General features: G+C 46.7%; 1 protein-coding gene across 2 annotated transcripts in view; it reads right to left on the bottom strand.

Annotated features, from left to right (window-relative positions):
- Positions 1-22,449, bottom strand: part of rps6ka3b (ribosomal protein S6 kinase, polypeptide 3b) — a 31,075-nt gene that overhangs the window by 7,204 nt on the left and 1,422 nt on the right. The window contains exons 2-10 of one of the 2 annotated variants that reach the window (XM_035619864.2): positions 18,181-18,240; positions 3,762-3,878; positions 3,099-3,180; positions 1,979-2,059; positions 1,754-1,833; positions 1,394-1,500; positions 1,246-1,283; positions 834-976; positions 271-341 (exon numbers count right to left, since the gene is read on the bottom strand). In XM_035619864.2, the coding sequence (XP_035475757.2) occupies positions 271-341; positions 834-976; positions 1,246-1,283; positions 1,394-1,500; positions 1,754-1,833; positions 1,979-2,059; positions 3,099-3,180; positions 3,762-3,878; positions 18,181-18,240 (779 nt within the window). Of the gene's footprint in view, positions 1-270; positions 342-833; positions 977-1,245; positions 1,284-1,393; positions 1,501-1,753; positions 1,834-1,978; positions 2,060-3,098; positions 3,181-3,761; positions 3,879-4,455; positions 4,600-18,180; positions 18,241-22,449 lie in introns of those variants that run through there. The other variant, XM_047329759.1, reaches the window with a different exon arrangement.

Genomic DNA, 22,449 nt, shown 5'->3' with positions numbered 1-22,449 from the left:
ACACAGGAAACACACTCAGCAGTCTGCAGAGCGAGACCACAGAGGAAACAGGTTATTATTTCCTATCTTTTTTCTTCTTCCTTCTCAACATGATTAGACTCTTATTCTCTCTTTGCTCCTCGTCCTCCTCTCCTCCTGAGTGCTGCACTTTATATCTCCTCTATTATAAATCCTCCGCATCGGATGTACAGTAATAAAAGCCCGCTACAGTAGGCGGCGGCGGCGGCGGCGAGCGGAGACGAGTTGTGTCGACAGTATAAAGTGTCTCACTTGAGGATCATGGTCATCGTCTCTTTCCGGTCTTTGCCCTGGAACGGCAGCGTTCCCGTCAGCATCTCGAACTGGAAGAACAAGAGGAACACGACACCGCCGCGGTCACAAGATGACTGATTAGTGTCCCACACACACACACACACACACACACACACACACACATAAAAAAACTAGAATATGATCAAAGGAAAAGACTAAGAAACATTTTAAATGAATCAGAAAACATAATCACAAAGAAGTGGAAGAAGAAACGGATTCATAATGTAAAATGGCACACGAGACCTCGAAGGAAAACTCCAGGTCATTAACTTTTCGAGAGGTCAAAGGTCAAGGTCAACTCGTTCCAGGTACTTTATTTTGAGGATTTCTTCTTTTATTTTATTTTGACTTATGTGATAGAAAATCTATGAATTTTTTCTCACAGGACTTTATGAGTATAACTTTCAGATAATAAATCGATAATAATAAAAAAAAGTAATGAGTTACAGTTACAGCCTGAAATGTATCACATGTTCTAGTTGGAGTTGAAGTTGGATCCAGAAGCGCCTGCGTCCCCTCACCATGAGCACGCCGTACGACCACCAGTCGGCGCTGTGCGTGTGCCCCCGCCGGTTCACCACCTCCGGGGCCATGTACTCCACCGTCCCACAGAAGGAGTAGGCTTTGTTCTCGTGGTCGATCGACTCCTTGCTGAGGCCAAAGTCTGAACACACACACACACACACACACACACAGATATCAGCGATACAAGGAGTAAGCATAATTTATGGCAGCTTGAGGCAGCAGTTAAAACATACTGTGTAAACATACAGCGATTTCACAGCTTCAGTGGAGGGCAGTACACACACACACACACACACACACACACACACACACACACACACACACACACACACACACACACACACACACACACACACACACACACACACACACACACACACACACAGAAACAGGTTTAATATTACGCACCGGTCAGCTTGATGTGTCCGGCCTCATCGAGGAGGATGCTGAAACGACAGAAACACTTTTTGTTGTTTTCTGAATGAAACGTGTACTGCAGCACGAGTCTGTGTGTGTGTGTGTGTGTGTGTGTGTGTATGTGTACATGTGCTCTTACTTCTCAGGCTTGAGGTCTCTGTAAATGATGCCGAGGCTGTGAAGGTGATCGAGAGCTAGAGCGAGTTCGGCCAGGTAGAACTTCACATCCTCCTCTGTGAACATTACCTGCAACACACACACACACACCTCTTATTTATAATCTCTTCCGTGTAGATTTTTCTCGGACGTTTTGTTTTTGTCGTGCCCATGAGCTGAATCAGCTGTTATCAAAGATCCTCTGTACAGAGGGGACGCGGCACCAGCTGCACCGGTGCTGTGAGACGTGCCAGTGTCCACTTCCTGTCTCCTACTAGGCGTGGTCACAGCAGACGATATAAGCCCACACATGACCACAGACGCAGGAAGTGTCTCGCGTTACCTCCTTCGAGAGACGAGTGAAGAGATCTCCTCCTCGGAGAAAGTCCAGGATCAAGTAGAGCTTTCCCTCCGTCTGGAACGCTGAGGAAGGAGGGAAGGAAAAGAGAGAGGAAGAAGGTGAATTGGGAGGAAGTTTCCTGTCAGACGAATGTCTGTGGGGCGACGCGCTCTGATTGCCTGCTGGTGTGTGACTCATCAGGCGGCTCCCTGTTGCCGTCTGACTCACCGTAGTGCAGTTTGACGATGAAGGGATGGTTGACCTCCACCAGGATGTCTCGCTCCATCTTTGTCCTGGCCCGGTCACGCACTGGAAACACACACACACACACACACACAGTGGAAAACACATAAATCACCAGATAAAGCTCTTTACTGAAAAGCCAAAAGAAAACAATCCTCCCTTATTTGGTTTCTGTTTTGCCTGGAGAGGCTCCCGGACGGCAGTGGATGAGAAACTGAACCGTGGCTCCGAGAAGCAGAAACCAAATGTGCAACGAGAAAGAGAAAAGGAAGAGAAGAGATGAAGAAAGAAAGAAAGAAAGAGGGAGTCAGGGAGGAGAGAAGGAAGCAGAAAACACACACACACACACACACACACACACACACACACACACACACACAGTGTGAGTTGTATTGTTTCCCACCAGCAGATGGTGTGTGACTCGAGTTATTTATTGACTGGTCTCATGTTTAGGTGAGAGATTCCATTCTGGGCGATGACGACTGAGCAAACGGCATAAAAACTGAAAACTCCCCAGAAACAAACGCACACAAACGTCCGTCAGCTGACGGAACCTTAAGGAGCCCGTCGGTTTTTAATAACGGAGCTCGAGAGACTCACGGCAAAAGGCAGAAACTCAAAGGAAGAATCCAAACACAGAGAGTCTGAACATTCATTTTAAAATCTCTCCCCCGTCTCCTGAGTTCAGTTTCCGCGTCTTAAATTTTTAATTTTGACGATTTAGCGGCAGACAAAACAAAAAGCTCCGTGTCGGAGTCACGACTTTGACGACGAAGGTTAAACCTTTACCAGGTTGGTTTTTTTTGAGTCTGTGTTTTTGTTAATTAAGTCGTACAACTCAACCGTTTCCTCTCGTCTTCCTCCAGTTTCTCTGCTCGTTCCTCTCGTCACACAGCTTCGGGGGTTAAAGGCGTTTTTTAAACTCTTGGACGGATTCACAAAGATCTAAACACACACACTTCACGATGTGACTAGTGTTGTTCAATACGACGTGGAGACGGAATATTCATTTCTCTAACTCCCACTTTCGTCATGAGGCTGTCTTATAGGACGAGAGTGATGCTACGCTTGGAAGAAAAGAAAGGAGCGATGAAGATCTTTGTACCTTTCAGTGTGGCCTTCTTCAGGACCTTCATGGCGTACAGCTGCCCGGCGTCTGGCCCCGTGACCTTCCTCACCAGAAACACCTACACACACGCACACACACACACACTTTTATTTCATATTATAATGCATTTATATGTGTGTGTGTGTGTGTGTGTGTTTGTTTGGGTTATCTCCATTTCCTTGGTCATACTTTTGTAGATTAATGTAAACACACACACACACACACACACACACACACACACACACACACACACACACACACACACACACACACACACACACACACACACACACACACACACACACACACACACACACACACACACACACACACACACAGGGTCTAATGGTTCATTCATAAAGATGACCACGAGAGTGTGTGTAGGGCCCTCGGCATGCCGTCTCCACGGCAACGGGCTCTCAAACACTGGCACAGGGAAAACATTATGCAGAGCGGATATGAAGCCCACACTTACAAACACACACACACTTAAGGCCCACTTACACTCAAGCACCAACAGGTATGCAAACACACACACACACACACACACACACACACACACACACACACACACACACACACACACACACACACACACACACACACACACACACACACACACACACACACACACACACACACACACACACACACACACACCTTGCCGAAGGAGCCTTGTCCGAGGACTTTGCGCAGCTCGAACTGCCGGGGGTCGGCCTTCTCTGACCCCTCCTTCACGAGGTGAGTGATGTTGATCTCCTTAATGGGCACGTCATCCTGTAACACACACACACATGGACACGATCAGGCTCTGAAGTTCACCACGCTTCAGCTCAACGTTCCTCTGCAGCAGAGTCAATCACGAGACAAAGTCGACAGACAGAAAATGAATTCATCGATTCAGCTCATTTTCAGACTAAAATATGAATATATTCTGACGCCGATCGTCCGGACGACTTCACGTCTCGGTGAATCACACAACAGGTTGAGGTTGAGTTTGTCATCTGCCCGACGCACCCGCACCCGCACACACACACACACACACACACACACACACACACACACACACACACACACACAGATGGTTGTCATGGAGCCACCCCCAATACCTGCCTCCCGCTGTCGCTGAGTGACTAATGACGCCACACTGTGTGTGTGTGTGTGTGTGTCACCGTCCCTCCTTCAAACTTCCCCATCATCTCCATTCTCCAGGTAACGATGCAAGAACAACCAAACAGGTAAACGACCTGTAAACATCCTCCTCCTGCTTTCCCATCATGCTCTCTGTCCCTATTCTGTCCCCGCTTCCTCTTACTTCCGTAATCCTCCTCCTCCTCCTGTCCCCTCTCCGTACCTGCAGTTCCCAGGTGTTGGCTGCCGGGTGTCCCAGTGCATTGTGGGCCCTGTAGTTCCGACTGCGGCTGAGCTTCTGCGGCGCCAACATGCTCCTGTGCGCCGTCAACTGTGAAAGCGACAGGATGGAACCGGCGCCGGCTTCTGCTCGTTCCTCACACACATCTCTCTTTCGCTCTCCCTCTCTCTCTCCCCCCTCCCTCCTTCTTTCTCACTTTTTCTATCTTTATTCAAACCGTCCTCTCCTCTCTCTCTTCCTCGTGGTAAACAGTTGTGGACTGCGATGGGAGGAGGGGGCGTGGCCAGATGGCCTAATAATATTTTGGATGAATGGATTTGTATTACTCTCACATTCACGTTGTTTTTTTTAAACACCGCAGCTATTTGAGACGGAGCCACGTTCACTTCTTGTTCCGAAGCCGTGCATCATTATTTTAATGCTTTAAAAAGGCTTTTTTAAACTTGAATTTGAAATGTGACTCGCAACTGTAGCTGTGGAGTCAACTGTATGATATTAGTCTCAGAATAAGTCTCAGTATAAGCATATACACATATATAAAGTAACAGAATATGAAGATACTCGAGGCACAGCTGTAAATTCCTCATCCTCTCTTAACACAGTTTATATAAAGGTCACAATATCACAATAATGCTTTTATCAAAAAGGTAAAAGGTGCAAGGATTAAAATTAAAATTTTACCCATTTTAATTTTAAATAATTTAATTTTGTTTGAAAAAAGGTTGCTGTGTGGTTTCTTGGGTTGAGGCGACTAAACTCAGGCATCACGTCTGCACTCGCATCCATCGATCCCCCGACGCTCAGCGTGTCAACGTGCAATTCACACTGCATGACGTCATCGTCACGTGTTGATGTAAATGATGATGTAAATGAGATTCACCATCACCAACTGAGACGAGCGCAGGCGACGCCTCTGAGACGCCTCTGAGACGCCGACAGTCGATCGACGAACGGAGCCGAGACGCTGACGGACCGTCCGAGGAAATGGCTGGAGAAATGTGTGTGTGTGTGTGTGTCTTTATGTGCAAGTATGTGTGTGTGAATGTGTGTGAGTCAGAACACAGATGGAGGATCAGAGCTGAAGCGACAGGATGCTCATGTAGCACCTCTTAATCACAGGATCAACACTGTAAACCCTGCACCTGTGATCTGAACACACACACACACACACACACACACACACACACACACACACACACACACACACACACACACACACACACACACACACACACACACACACACACACACACACACACACACACACACACACACACTACCTGTGTCTCTAACCCTGCTACTACACACAGGAAGTGAGCACAGTGTCCACACACACGCAAAGAGCACAGATCTGGGCGCCGCTCAGTGTGAGGTCGCCGCGAGGCTCAAACTCCGGCTGTGAGTCCGCGTCAGCTGCCACTTCGCAGCGACAGACAGCGTCATTCTGAGTCCTCGGGTCTTCTGAGCTGCTGAATTGGAAATATCGTTGAGTTCAAGTGAACCTTCATATCAAATTTAAGAATAATCCCCCCCCCACACACACACACACACACACACACAGCGTTCCTGAGAATAAAGGCTTCATGAGTCGACGCTGACGTATCTTCAGACATCCTACACGTCAAACTGCGACTCAACCAAGTCCGTCACTCTCTGCAGAGCCGCGGACGACGTCATGAAAACCTTCTCACGAGTTGAATACAACTCCCCGATGTCCAGTACACTCATCTTCACGTGTAAGTGGGCGGAGTGGCCCTTTAACTTGAAGCTAAAACTTCCACTGCTGTTCCATATGAATCATAAACCACTGAAACTTGCTGATGGAGCAGCTGAGGTTTTTCTAGTTCATCTTCAGAAATGTGTCATTTCACCACGACAGACGCGTCAACAACATCCACCGTCATGACGACGTGGTTCAGTGTCAGAGGAGTCAGATTCTCTTCTCCTGTGAATCCTCCTTGACCTCGTGACCTTTACCACCGAGGTCGAGGACGAGTCAAGAGGAGAAGACGATCCGGCCCAGAAAACAGAGATAGTACCTGTCCTGTCGGAGGACGAGGAGGAGGCCGCCTTGTGTTCCATCTTTTCTTTCCAACTAAAATGACCTGCTGTATTCTATCGAGATAAACTCGACTAATTCACTTTGTCATTTGTTTTCCAGGCGACTTTAAAGCCCGATCCCATCCGATCATCAAACGTCTTCTCTGGCGAGTGGAGCTCCTGAGTCGTCCGTCCTCCGTCAGATGTGATCAGCGACGTCTCCTGAGCGGAGGGAATCAGCGTGATGCTGTTATCCTGCTCCGCAGCAGAGCAGACGTCCCCGACGGGCCACATTACAGCAGATCATATCACATTATCATGAACTCAGCCGGTCGACACAAGCGTGTTTCTGGACAAAGGCAGATCTAGACGGTCTGAGAGGAGTGGATAATGTTTGATACGCTTCTAAAGATATTATATATCAAACATGTTTCACCATTTTATGACATTTTATTGGACCAAACAACTAATCGACAGATTAATCCATCATGAAAAATAATGGTTAAGAAGGGTAATGTACTGGTATGTGACGACTTGTCCGACCAACAGTCCAAAACCCAAATATGTTCACTTCACAACAATAAAAAAAACAAATTCTCACATTTTCTTTGGGTTGTAAATATTTGAATTTGTTATCATGTTGCAGTAACCGGGGCAACAGCATGACACAAACACACAGCGTCATGGTGCGTGTGATATTTTAGAGCAAATGTTTTCAGAGCGGATGTTCGGACACGTCAGTGTTAGAGAGGACGAGGGTCTTCGTAACATGACCCCACTCACTCACTCACTCACTCACACACTCACACACACACACACACACACACACACACACACACACACACACACACACACACACACACACACACACACACACACACACACACACACACACACACACACATTATTTTTATATAAATGTAAAAAGACAACAGCCCGTGACGAGGCTCCGCCCCTCCCTGTTCTCAGGCGTCACACGTCGTCGGCCGTGTGTCGTCTCCGGGGTCAAAGCGGAACGCGACGACAGCTGTGAGTTCAACTCTTCACACGGAGAGAAAACAGACACACGACAGGCCGCACGCCACCGTTGGAACGGATCTTAGGTCCAGCGAGCGATCAGAGGAGAATAAAAGATGTTAGAGATATAATAGATTTGCACGAGGACGGTTCGTCGTGCTCTGGGTGTCGACCTCTAAATGTATCGCACACTTTACTTTCATGTTTTCCAGGATTTGTTGCCGCAGGGCGACGTGACCCCGGAACCACCTGCCTCTGTGTTCAGGGTTTGTCACGCTGCTTTGAGGTGTGCGAGGCTCTCGGCGAGGAGACGGTGAAAAGCTCCGGTCGCCGTCGGACGTTGCAGGCAACGCGCTTGTTTCCTGGAGGCCGCGCGACGCCAGAGTAAACTCCAATCATATCCCGCACAGAACGCGTGAACGTTCCCTTTGGACCAGCGCCACTGATCAGTCCAACCAATCCAGATCAACAACAGCCTCTCCGGCCCACTAACCCGCCAAAAGCCCGACTCGCACAGGACGCAGGACTCTACTCACAGCCACGCGGGGGCGTGCGGGTCCACAACAGCCTAAAACCGTCCCCCTGTTCTTCCGGTTCTGATCCCAGTGGGTCTGCGCCGGTCGCAGGAGGCGTCGCAGCGACTTCAGCCGACTCCTCAGCGCCCGGACGAGGCCGGCGACCGCGCACACGCACGCCGACTCTGGCTTGGCCCCGCAGCGTGTCATCGCTGAGTGGAGGCAGCGAGTGATTCCGACTGAGAGAGGCACACGAGTGTGTGTGTGTGTGTGTGTGTGAGGGGATACCCAGAGGAAGAGGAGGGAAGGAGGGAGGGAGCAGATCCAAATTGGGATGGGAAGAGGGATCTCCCCCTGTTCCTCCACTCACATGCAGCTGTAACCTTCCACCCTGTGTTTCCATCAGGTGTCCTGGAGATCCCCCTCACACACACACACACACACACACACACACAGACACAGACACACACACACACACACACACACACACACACACACACACACACACACACACACACACACACACACAGACACACACACACACACACACACACACACACACACACACACAGGACCACAATGCAACAGTCTGACACACTCAGAGGCCCCCCACACGAGAACCCTGGCCTGTCACAGCCCCCACCCACCCACCAGCAACACACAAACACAATGTACACAATGTACTCAATGCCAAGGGGCAGACCAGCGACCGGATGCGTGACATTTCTTGGATTACCTCCACCTGTTGTCGCCTTCCCCCACTGTGCACTGGTTCACACACACACACACACACACACACACACACACACACACACACACACACACACACACACACACACACACACACACACACACACACACACACACACACACACACACACACACACACACACACACACACACACACACACACACACACACACACACACACACACACACAGGACAGGAGCACCTGGATGTTTACTGGTGAATTCATTTGAAAGGGAAGTGGATTTAGGTTATTGGAATAACTGATAGTAAATGTCAGAGTACCAATGTGTGTGCGAGTGTGTGTGTGTGTGTTGTGACCATGACACTGCTGGCTGCTCAACAATCCTGGTGATTATCATGTGTGTGTGTGTGTAAAGCTTCTCCATGGCAGCAGCTATCACGGATTGAGTGAGTAGGATTCCATTCCACACAATCTGTACTGTACCCCTCCCATAAGCCTGTTACGCAATCAAATTAACAGGCCGGATAGACACTCCACTACACAACACACACACACACACACAGAGACACACACAGACACACACACACACACACACACAGAGACACACACACACACACACACAGAGACAGACACACACACACACACACACACACACACAGCGTGGGGATTTGTCAGGTTAGAGGAATACAGTGCATTTCCGTTGGCCTTGACCGAGGATCAAATGACCCACACACACACACACACACAGAGACACACAGAGACACACACACACACACACACACACAGAGACACACACACACACACACACACACACACAGAGACACACACACAGAGACACTAACACACACACACACACACACACACACACACACGCACACACACACACACACACACAGTGGAGCAGAAGAAGAAGAAGAAGAAGGAGACACCTCCACCTACAGACTCAAACTGCATCGACAGGAGAAGCAAGGTGATCTCTGGGAAATGTAGTGCAGCGCGAAAGACGCTGATCAACAAGAGAAGAGTCCAACATTAAAAGAACAGAAGAATAATCCAAGCAGCGTGTTCGAGGACAACCGGACACGCGTCAGGACGAGGATTCGTCAACATTAACAACTTCTGTGTGGGAAATGTTTGTGTTTGGCCAATTCAATGATTCAATCACTCGATGGTGAGAAGAAATCATTAATCACAGGTGGACAGTGAAGGTCGGACCGAAGGTCGGGCCGAGGAGATTCAGAGAGGAGTGAAGACGTGGAACGAGGAAGTCGACGCAGGAGGGGTCAGAGCGTTGCTCGGCAACGGCAGGATGTGATTTGTGGGCACAACTTTTCTAGTACAGAGCTGGAACATTAAGTATAGATGAGGGAGAGGAGCGCAGAGGGAGGACATCATCATTAATTCAAGAGCTGGCAGGATAAGATCCTCACACACACACACACACACACACACACACACACACACACACACACACACACACACAGACTCTCACACACACACACACACACACACACACACACACACACACACACACACACACACACACACACACACACACACACACAGGAAGAGAATCAGAATCCTGCTCCTTCTCTCACAGCACAAGTCAAAGGTGGAGGGGGCGAGAGACACTGAGCGACGATGGGAGACCCAGAGAGAGAGAGAGAGAGAGAGAGAGAGAGAGAGAGAGAGAGAGAGAGAGAGAGAAAGAGAAAGAGACAGAGACACAGAGAGAGAGAGAGAGAGGAGGTCGGGGGGGACAACTCTGATTTGGAAAAAAAATAACTTTTTGTCACCGTGCCAACCAGGTTACTATGGTAATCTGTACATAACACACACACACACACACACACACACACACACACACACTTCACTGTGATCTGTTGGACAGTACAGCCACTGTGTGTATCCTCCATCCAGTCCATCCTCTCTCTCTCCCCCAAATTCCTTTCATTCTCTACCCCCCCCCCCCCCCCCCCCCCCGTCTCTCTGCTCATTAGCGAATATCAAAGCTCGTCGTCTGTTACCGGTTGGAAGCCTCTTAATCACATCTCGCTCACAAGCGTCTCGACGGGGGACATTTCTAATGAACGATCACACTCTCCAAGTTCTACATCATCAAATAAATATATACATATATATGATATTCAGATCACTTCTCCTCAGAGTCATAACTCAGTCAGACACGAAAAATAGAATCTCTCACATTTTGACTTGGTCATCCAGAAAGAACATGAATAAATCTGCCTTGATACTGTTTCCATCACTCCAGTTTCAAAACATAGGATTTTTATTTCTTTACTGATTCATTTTTTAATCTTTGACAAAAATTCTTGTCGTCTTCAAATGTCACGTTTCGTCTGATCAATTATCGATCCCAGAGACAATATTCACATTCGAGGGGCTGCAAAACTGGAAAAACAGCGACTGATCAGTTTGTTATCGTTCGACTGACACACTTTTTGCTTATGTACAATTTGTATATCGTTTTGAGTCGGACCGGTCAGGTCTCTACAGCTCGGTCGTCAGCGTCGGGATCTTCGTGGCTCACCAGCTCGTCCAAACACTTTCCTGATGGAGGTGTTGGATTTTTAATAAATTCAAATTTACGTGAGACCCTGCTAGACCTGAAACACACACACGCATACACACACACACACATACACACGTACACACACATACACACACGTACACGTACACACGTACACACACGTACACGTACACACGCACACACACGTACACACACGTACACGTACACACACACGTACACACAAGCACACACACGTACACACAAGCACACACACGTACACACGTACACACCTAAAACAAAAAACTGAGATCAACATCCAATGAAACAAACACAGAGTCTGTGTGTGTGGGTGTGCATGTTGTACCTGTAGTTGCCAGTTCCTAACGTGAAAAAAAAGGGTCTTCATCGCGCTCCTCTCCTGTCACAGCGCCGCTCAGACTGATTAACTGACAAACTTGTTACAACACAGCGCCAGGGGAAGCGCACACACACACACACACACACACACACACACACACACACACACACACACACACACACACACACACACACACACACACACACACACACACACACACACACACACACACACACACACACACACACACACACACACACACACACACACACACACACACACACACACACACACACACACACATAGAGGAAGCCCCTCCAGCTGTTCATCGTGGCGATTAAAGCATGTCCTGTCATTGTTTCCCTGGCAACAACATCTGTCCAGGAAGGCACGCATCTGTCCTCGGAGGCGCGCACGCACGCACGCACGCACGCACGCACGCACACACGCACACACAAACTCTAAATCATCAGCCTCGTCTTTGTTTGTCTGTGAAACTTTCATATGATAAGTGAGTCAAGATTCCATGAGTGACAAGTAGTGTGATTTCCCACAGAGACGAGACGAGAAGAGAGGACAGAAGACGAAGGGAAAGGAAAAGAGACGAAAGGAGAGGAGAGGTAAAGAAAGAAGAGGTGAGAAGGTCAAGACAGAGGAGAGGAGAGAACAGGGAAGGAAAGAGGAAAGGAAGGAAAATGGGGAGAAAAGGGAAAGAAAAGACTAAGTGAGAGAAACAAGAGGAAGAAAAGAGAAAAGCTCATGATGAATCAAAGGGAGGGTAAATGGAAGGAAATTAATTTTGTAAATACAAATAAAACGATGAAGAGGAGGAGAGGGAGGATGAAGATGAGGATGAAGAGGAGGAGGAGGATGAGCGATGAAGAGGAGGAGGAGGAGCAATGAAGAGGAGGAGGAGGAAGAGGAGGAGCGATGAAGAGGAGGAGGATGATGAAGAGAAGGATGAAGAGGAGGAGGATGAAGAGGAGGAGCGATGAAGAGGAGGAGGAGGAAGAGGAGGAGGATGAAGAGGAGGAGCGATGGTTTCGAGTCTCTGTGTCAAATTCCAGCTCGGGTCAGTCTGACATCTGAGGAGGTGGGTGGGGGGAGGAGGTCTCCTCCTCCTCCTCCTCCTCCTCCTCCTCCTCCTCCTCCTCTTCCCCTTATGGTCTTTACTGCTGTTGGTCTTTAATATTAGACCTTTAATTCAGGTACGAAGATCCTGACCTACACTGTCGCTATGAAAATGTTCCCTCATGCATTAAGAGGCTTGAAAATATATATTTTTTTAACTGTCCGTCTCTGTGAGACTGTAACAAAAATATTGATATTATTGTTGTTGACTCGTGAGTCAAGCCAACAACAATAAACAACAACAATAACAACGATATTCACAAAGAAAATCAGCTACAGATAATTACACCGTTATTGAAACAGTGAAATCATCATCAAAATAGTTTTTGATTGGTCGACAGACTCACGCTCAATATTAATTATTTCATAATTTAAAAGTGTATAAGCTTATTTTGGCTTTGTGAACATTGTGTCTGCTTTCATCAAACTTTCCCGAAGCTTGGAAAATGAAACAGAGCCGACTTCCTGTCGGGGAAACCATTTAACCAATCTATACGCTGACTGTACCACTCGCACCGTGCAGTACATACAGTACGTACAGCACAGTACAGTATGTACAGTACATACTTTTCAATCAATTCACATCCGTGTGGCTGTGGATCTGTCCTGTGGGCGGCTCCAGAGAAACATGATGATTTCCTGTGGACCAATTCTGGTGTCTAACATTCGAGTATCGGACACCGGACCCCGGACGCTCCGCGGCGTTTGTGTCTGTGCAGGTTGGATCATGTGATCCTCTGAAAACAGCTGGATGCAGCTGGATGAAGCTGAATGCAGCTGGATGCAGCTGGATGAAGCTGGATGAAGCTGAATGCAGCTGGATGCAGCTGGATGCAGCTGGATGAAGCTGGATGAAGCTGAATGCAGCTGGATGCAGCTGGATGCAGCTGGATGAAGCTGGATGAAGCTGGATGAAGCTGAATGCAGCTGGATGCAGCTGGATGCAGCTGGATGAAGCTGGATGAAGCTGAATGCAGCTGAATGCAGCTGGATGAAGCTGAATGCAGCTGGATGAAGCTGGATGAAGCTGAATGCAGCTGGAAGCAGCTGGATGAAGCTGAATGCAGCTGGATGAAGCTGGATGAAGCTGAATGCAGCTGGATGAAGCTGGATGAAGCTGAATGCAGCTGGAAGCAGCTGGATGAAGCTGAATGCAGCTGGATGAAGCTGGATGAAGCTGAATGCAGCTGGAAGCAGCTGGATGAAGCTGAATGCAGCTGGATGAAGCTGGATGAAGCTGAATGCAGCTGGAAGCAGCTGGATGAAGCTGAATGCAGCTGGATGCAGCTGGATGCAGCTGGATGAAGCTGGTGGTGGCGGCAGCTGAAGGCGACGTGATTGTGAACAAGAACAATAAAGTTTGGCCTTGACTGTTAAACCATGAGAAGAAAGAACAACCAGGGTAAAAATAACATCTTACTTTTAGTGCCTAAAATGGTTTGTATAGTAAATCAGTGTGTGTGTGTGTGTGTGTGTGTGTGTGTGTGTTCCATCCGCTCTGTGATTGGTCTGTTCCTGGAGAGAGAGAGGGCTGCGTTCAGGAACACCGGCGCCGAGTTACACAGATTACATCAACACCCCATGACCTCACAATGACAATACCCACAATGCCTTGTTTCTCACACACACACACACACACACACACACACACACACACACACACACACACACACACACACACACACACACACACACACACACACACACACACACACACACACACACACACACACACACACTGACCCTGCCCATTGCCACAAAGGAATGTACCAACTGATCCGATCCTGACAGAAAGTGAACTGGGAGGAGACAAACGTCTCTCTTCCTCTTCCTCTTCGCTCGCTTTCTCTAATGTACACAACGCACACACAGAAACACACACACACACACACACACACACACACACACACACACACACACACACACACACACTCTCTCTCTCTCTCTCTCTCTCTCTCTCACACACACACTTTCCCTCCCTCGCTTTGTGCCTCTTCCTATCAATCAATATCTCCTCTTTCTCTCTGTATCCATCAATATCCACTTAAGCCAGCGTGGGTGGGGCAGAGGTTTCCATTTTGGGTGTTTAGGCCTGAGCGCACACACTTTCTCCCTAACACACACACACACACAGAGGAGGATTTCCACTAAGTTCCGATCACACACACAAAAAGCTCCTTTTACAAAATAACAACAAAAGCAAAACGTCCCAAACTCTGCCCTTTTGTTTGTCTGGACAGGACACACACTCTCTCTCTCTCACTCTCTCTCTCTCTTTCACACACACACCTGAGCATGTTGAATAAGAGAGTATAGTGCCATGTGTTTGTGTGTGTGGGCGTTTAAAAGACGCCAGAGAAAGTCAGTGCAGATGGCTGGAGAAGATTAAACACCATCTGCCAGCGAGCAACACACACACACACACACACACACACACACACACACACACACACACACACACACACACACACACACACACACAGACACATGGAAGGTCGTGTGATGATTTATGACAAATGGCTTCTATAATAAGATAATTCATTACAATTGTGATAACGGCCTTTTTCTTAGGGACAAATTAATAATTCAGTGCTTCAGCTAGGTTGTGTGTGTGTGTGTGTGTGTGTGTGTCAATTGTTCATTGTGAAAATATGCCTTTTCCACCGTTATCAATCCAATATTTATTTAAAGAAAAACAAATAATCTCATTGATCAAGTGAGAACGTTGTTTGTGAGCGTCACATAAAGTAACACTGGTGAAATCAGAGTAAACGTGAATATGGATTCAAACTGCGATTTCATTTTTATGCCAATATAACAAGAGTTTATCTGTTTACCCAAAATCAGTTGAAAGCCTATATCACAAAATGAATGTCTCCCTGGTTCAGTCGGACCGGCCATCGAGCATCCTGGGACAAATCCCAGAGTTCCCCTTGGCAGATTAAAATTAATTTATATCGGCCGAATAACCGTATCGTAAATCTTGTGCTCCCTAATATCCATATCAGTCGGGCTCTAATGTTTTCCACACACACACACACACACACACACACACACACACACACACACACACACACACACACACACACACACACACACACACACACACATCTGAGCAGCAGCAGATGGCAGCAGATGTTAGTTGGTCCCTCGGCGAGCAGCGATGTTCCTCAAACTGTCTGGAAACCATTTACTGCCTTGCTGTGTGTGTGTGTGTGTGTGTGTGTGTGTGTGTGTGTGTGTGTGTGTGTGTGTGTGTGTGTGTGTGTGTGTGTGTGTGTTACACTCTCAGAACACTTGAATGTGTGTTGTGATAGTTGTCAATGACTTTTTGGAGAATACAGATCTAGTGCAGTTATTGTGTCTGCTAACAAGTAGAAAAGAACCTGTGTCAGTTTCACACCCAAGATGTGAGAGAGAGAGAGAGAGAGAGAGAAAGCTGCCTCGTTACCCCAGTTTAGGATGAGACACACACACACACACACACACACACACACACACACACACACACACACACACACACACACACACACACACACACACACACACACACACACACACACACACACACACACACACACACACACACACACGTTTCACACTCCGTTAAGCCAGTGGAACAGTCCTAACTCACTCATTAACAGCTTTATAACATATTCATCCTCACATCCTTGTGACGTTCATGCCGGTTATCACACTCGCTCCTTCTGCCACAGAGGTTGTGTGTGTGTGTGTGTGTGTGTGTGTGTGTGTGTGTGTGTGTGTGTGTGTGTGTGTGTGTGTGTGTGTGTGCCGGCGCTGCTGCAGACTCTGGAGAGTGAGGTAATGAGTGCTCAGCTCTTCTCAGACAGACGATCCATAAGCCATCTCCTCTGCATTTAAAAATCAATGCGTGCAGCTGCCCTGCCTGCCGAGAACACACACACACACACACACACACACACACACTCCAAACCAGGAAGACCCGCAAGTGAGATCAAAGCCACGGCTCTGTTGTATTCCCGTGAGCTGTGTTGTCAGCTCTTCTCAGTCATTACATCTTTCACGCCGGCTGTTTGTCGCTGCATCCCCCCAGTTTTTCTGCGTCAGTGAGTGTGATGCAAATGTTGGTAATTAATATTCAGCTTTGCCCACGTGTCCTGGATTCAGTTCAGCTCCGCCAGCGCGGACGAAGTGAAAACGTCTGATCGTAAACTCAACAGTCCTCCTCTGCTCTGCGCTCAGTCACAGAACAAAGGAGAGAAACTGTAAAAGGCCGGAGTGACGCAAACTGTGGGGACGACACCGATGACTGACAGTTGGGGTGTGGATGTATTGTACAGTACGCCACCAAAAGAAAAGTCCACCTTCCTGGACGGGAGAGGAAACACACCTGGAGCTATTCACCATGGAATACTTCAGCTCACAGCACTGCAGCGACACATCATCAAATTGAATACGCGCTACAAAATAGACCCGCAACAAAACGGAAGTGTTTCCAGAGGACACTTAAAAGTGATGCGCACGTCTGGACACGCTTGTTGTTGCCGCGTGGAATGGAACACTATCGTTCCTTCGTTTCAGCTGTTCTACTAGAACATGTACAGTAAAGTAACGATGAGTTGATTCATTTCAATGAGTCGATGGACAGAATAGCAATCAGCAAATATTTTGACAACTGATGATTAGTTCTCGTTTCCATCGTCATAATTCACTGACATGAACTAAATATATCTTGTGTGCGAAGATCTCTGGCAATTATTTCCCCACTATTGTAGGACAATTTCATTACAAACAAAATGATGAGTAAGTATGAGTGTTATGGTGAAAAATAACCCTAACCCTAGACAAAATGAAATTTAAAAAATGCATAAATAAAAATATCAGTAGAAAACTGATAAGGTCTATGGGTTGATATACAGTATATATCAACCTATAGACCTTATATATATATCTTAGATTGTAAATGTGATCGTGTTGTTGTGAGTGAAACACTCGACTGTATATGAAAACAGAGATACAACCAGGGTGTCGTTAAACTGGCACACGGCAAGTGGAAGAAGAGGAAGTGTGTGTGTGTGTGTTTAAATCAAAACATGTAATCCAGAAATAACTCGGGGAACAACGACGACGAGCGTCCCAAACAAACGAGGACGTGCAGCAGCAGCAGCAGCAGAGGAACCGAGGGAGGATTGTTTGACTTCAGATGACTCACGACGTTTAATAGTGAGCTGCACTTTCATACCAGCAATTATCAGGCAGTAGGGTGGGCGTCGGCCTTTTTAATTCAAACAGTGGATGGAAGTATCCGAGAGCGGAACGCACGCACGCACGTCGTACACACACACACACACACACAAAACAAGCAGTGTTTCGCACAGAGAGCACCAAACACAAAATCAAGGGATGAAGGAGGCGGACTTACGGCGCAGGAGGTCAAGGAGTCGTCGTCGCCCACCGAGTCCTCGTGGTCGTGATGAGGGTCCTGTCATCACACACAGAGAGAGAGAGAGAGAGACGTCACGCGTGAACACACACACAGACACACGATGTGATGGTTGTGATCATCTTTGTTTGCGTTGTGATTATCTCTCTGTCTGCGTTGTTGTGATTATTATTATTCATCCAGCCTGCGTTTAAGATGCACATTACACATTTGTGTTTTTTCAGTCACATGTTTTTTAAGCCTTGAGTACTGTAACTATGACCAACATCGTGTACTGTACAGTTGTGATGTTGTGATATTCAGCCGCTTCATGTCCTCATGTGAAAGAGATGATTTATTATTCTGTCACATGAACGATGGCGCCACCTACGCGACTGCGTGATTGTTTTTGATGCTGTGCTACGAGACATTCCGAGGTGAAAGCGAGCTGCTCCGCGAGTAGGCATCTTTTATTTTGAAAGCCTTTTCATCATCTTCATCATCATCATCGCCTCCCTCCTCCAACTCCCCGTGACGGAGGTATCAGACCAGAGGGAGGCACCGGCCGCAGACGCTGACGGCTGCTAACCTCGTCTGCTCGGCCAGTAGGGAAAAAAACAACAGATATGAATTAACGTTACGTAAGACGGATGAACGGCTGCAACAACAGCTGTGATTCACACACTGATACGACCGCCTGACCAGAACAACAACAACAACAACAACAATAACAATAAAAGCTTTTATGGTGATTATTTACTCTGCTGGTACGAGAGCAGAGGATGAACCTGAAATCAGCTGTGGGGAGAGAGAGAGAGAGAGAGAGATGGATTATGATGAGGAAGAGGAAGAGACGTGTGAAGGTGACAGAGAGGACGAGGCTGCAGAGAGAGAGAGAGGACAAGAGAAAAGATCTGAGTGAAGGACTGAACAGCAATGAAATAAAAGGAAAAAACGTGCAGCTCGTCTCTGCTGCGGGGATTCAAAGTCTGACAAGTGGGACGAAGTCTGACACAAGTGGGACGAAGAGGGACAAAGAAATTGAAGTGTAAGTGACACTGCGTCTCGTGTCGGCGTGTTGAGATTCGACCGAGTCGTCGCCTCCCGAGAGCGAGTGAAATCAAAATCCCTCGTCAGACACGTGTTGATCTGCGTCTGAATATACACAACAGTTTGTTTTTTTTAATAATCAGCATCAAAAAGTTCACTTGTACTATAAAAAAAAACAACTCATTATGCCAAAGGAGCAGAAAACACGATGCCTTCAGGGTCACGGCAAGTGACACGCCGCACATATGGCCGCCAGAGAGACGGGCGCGTTATTAGTTATGAATCTCTGTGGCTGTTCTTCCTCCTCTCCCCTTCGTCCCGTCAGTGAGGAAACACAAACACCTGCTCAGAGGCCGACAACATCGGGGCGGAGCTGAACTTGTTGCGCAGAAAGAGGAATGTGGATTTTCCACCTCCGACGGCGGAGCGGTGCTGGGAACAGGGAGAGGGATCACGTCAGGGCGAGTACGAACAGGAGGAGCCGTCGCGGCCGACGACATCACCGTCGGAGCGTCTGTGGGAAGAAAGGGATGGAACGAGACCTCGGCAAACGAAATGTGGACGTGACCGGGGGGTTTTCCTCAGACGTGGTTATTATGTCATTGTGCCGTCGAGCTGATTTTAAACATAAACTAATACTGATGACTTATTTGATGCTATCTGCCAAACTTTTATTAAATATTATTATATAGAATATAATGCTGTTTATTGATACCTGTTACAAGGATAATTTAGGATCCTGCAATTTACTTTTAACTTCATTTTTTTTATATATATATGTATGTATATATAAATATGTATATCTTATGTAACAGTACCCGCCCTACAAATCTTAACAAGAGAACGGTTTCTGTATTAGTTTCGTATATTCACCAACTATCCATATGTCGCATTTGTATACCCACTATTAATTCTCATATTTACAATTCTTACTATGCGCATATTGACTCCGCTCTCCATAAAACAAATGTTCAAACACACAAGCTCATTTTAAAGAAAACGTTTCCGACGCTGCATGAAATCAAACTCCTTTATCTTGTTTTTACGAATTCTTCCATCAGACGTTTCTTCATCAAAATCCCCCCCAAAAATTTTGGACTGCAAAAATATAAAAATGAGTGTTCAGCAGATTTTAAGATTTTTGTTCTGGCAACAACAACAAAGTTTAAATCACGGGGACGATGAAATTATTTCTGGCACCAGACCAGAGGAACTCTGCTCTAACGCATGTTCCATTACATTCAAAAATATGATGATGAGTCATGATTATTCTGCCAACACCCAAACACAACGGAAGCAAACTGAGATATTAAGACGGATACATTTGGGGCGTTTGGGGCAGATGGTTTGGATAAAAAATAAAATAAAATACGTATTTCATACGCAAATGAATAAATCAGAGTTGTTCGATGCAGCTCTGGATTATTATGATTAATGCATCATTTTTCCGGCATGTGTGTTTCTCAGATGTGAGCTTTTTGATGATTGTCTTGAATTATGTTTAAATGAATATGTTTTTTTAAGGTTTAAGACGTTTGCTTGGATAAACACAAGCTACCTTGAATATCTCCTGGACACAATAATGGTCTATTCTTCATTATTTGATGATATTTCATATGCAAAAATAATGGAAAAATTGACCTTTTTGTATTTTAACGTGTTTACGATGCTGATCATATTTAAAGCACCCCAAAAAAATTCTAAAAATGTGCACGTTTCCACTTCACAGTTGAGTTTTTTTATTTGTCAGACGTGATATCAAACTGGTAAATATTCAATATTCAAGAGACAGAGATCGTGTCGCCTTGTATCCATTATTTTATTATAATTATTGTGCTGATGATGAACAATGTGATCAGCGGCAGCCTCGGTCAGAGATTTAATTTAATCCAATTTTGTCATTTCTTTCAGATTTGTAACACACTTGTGTGTGTGTGTGTGTGTGTGTGTGTGTGTTGAATGAGTTTGTCTTTAGGGCAAACCCCCCCCCCCCCACCAGCAGCAGCAGCAGCATCGCCACTTCATTTCACAACTTCCCCACTCACTCTTTTGTGTGTGTGTGTGTGTGTGTGTGTGTGTGTGTGTGTAGTGTGTAGTGTGTGTGTGTATGTGTGTGTGTGTGGTTTTCTGTTTTTTTTGTCCTGTGGCCTGGAAAAAGCCGGAACGACGGCTCTACGCTCAGACGACATGTCGGCCACACGTCGAAAAAAAAACCCAGAGAGAGAGAGAGCGTGTCAAAGGTCAGCAGGCAGCGCTCGCTGCTCCCGCCCAGTTAGATAGTGAGGTGAAGAGAGAACACGGCGAGCAGGTACGAGCTTGTTCGGACGCCACACAGCAGAATATATTACACATCAAGACAAGTTGGCAGCTGTGACTCTGGTTTGATTACACACACACACACACACACACACACACACACACACACACACACACACACACACACACACACACACACACACACACACACACACACACACACACACACACACACACACACACACACACACACACACTGCAGCTATTTCTCCACGCAGCCTTTGTGACACCTCATACAGGACACACACACACACAGACGGACGTAAGCACTTCCTGAATCATGCGTTCGCCGTGGCAACGCCTCCTCTTTATCAAGATTCACAAAATTGTAGGAAGAAACTAAACCTGACGCACTCAAACGGCAGCGGGTTTAGTTTCTTCCATCTTGTACCAGAGTGTTGGAGACAATCTGACTTATTATTAATATGACATCAGATAATTCACACACTCAACTTTGACCTTAACTTGACCTTGGGTATTTTTTTTGGGGGGGGGGGGGTTACACCCTAAAAAATTATAATCACAACAGACTTTCCCATAATTGTTTCACTGTCTAGTCGGTGTTTCTCGCAGAGCGTCGCCTTTGTCTCGTGATAACAAACTGAACGATGAAGAATTCATCGACACACCTGACAACCAGAACGTGAATACTGGAGAGAAAACGCTCTGCAGATTAATAAATACATAAATCCCTCCCAACATTTAAAGTTTTGATTTGTCTTGCGCTCTTAACATGGCTATGGTATTGGGATAAATAACATGTAGTAGTATCACAAAGTACTATAGTATCCTGAAGAAGTGTTCAGGTACAAATATTGAAAGACAAATGTCGAACAGCGACGACTAAAACGCCACGAAGAGCAGAGACGTGGCGGCGAGGTCAGATCACCATGTGGTTTTATT

Source organism: Scophthalmus maximus, chromosome 21 (genome assembly GCF_022379125.1).
Source record: "Scophthalmus maximus strain ysfricsl-2021 chromosome 21, ASM2237912v1, whole genome shotgun sequence".
Lineage (NCBI taxonomy): Eukaryota > Metazoa > Chordata > Actinopteri > Pleuronectiformes > Scophthalmidae > Scophthalmus > Scophthalmus maximus.
Note: the sequence above shows the minus strand (reverse complement) of the source record. Positions and strands in the feature narration are given on the sequence as shown.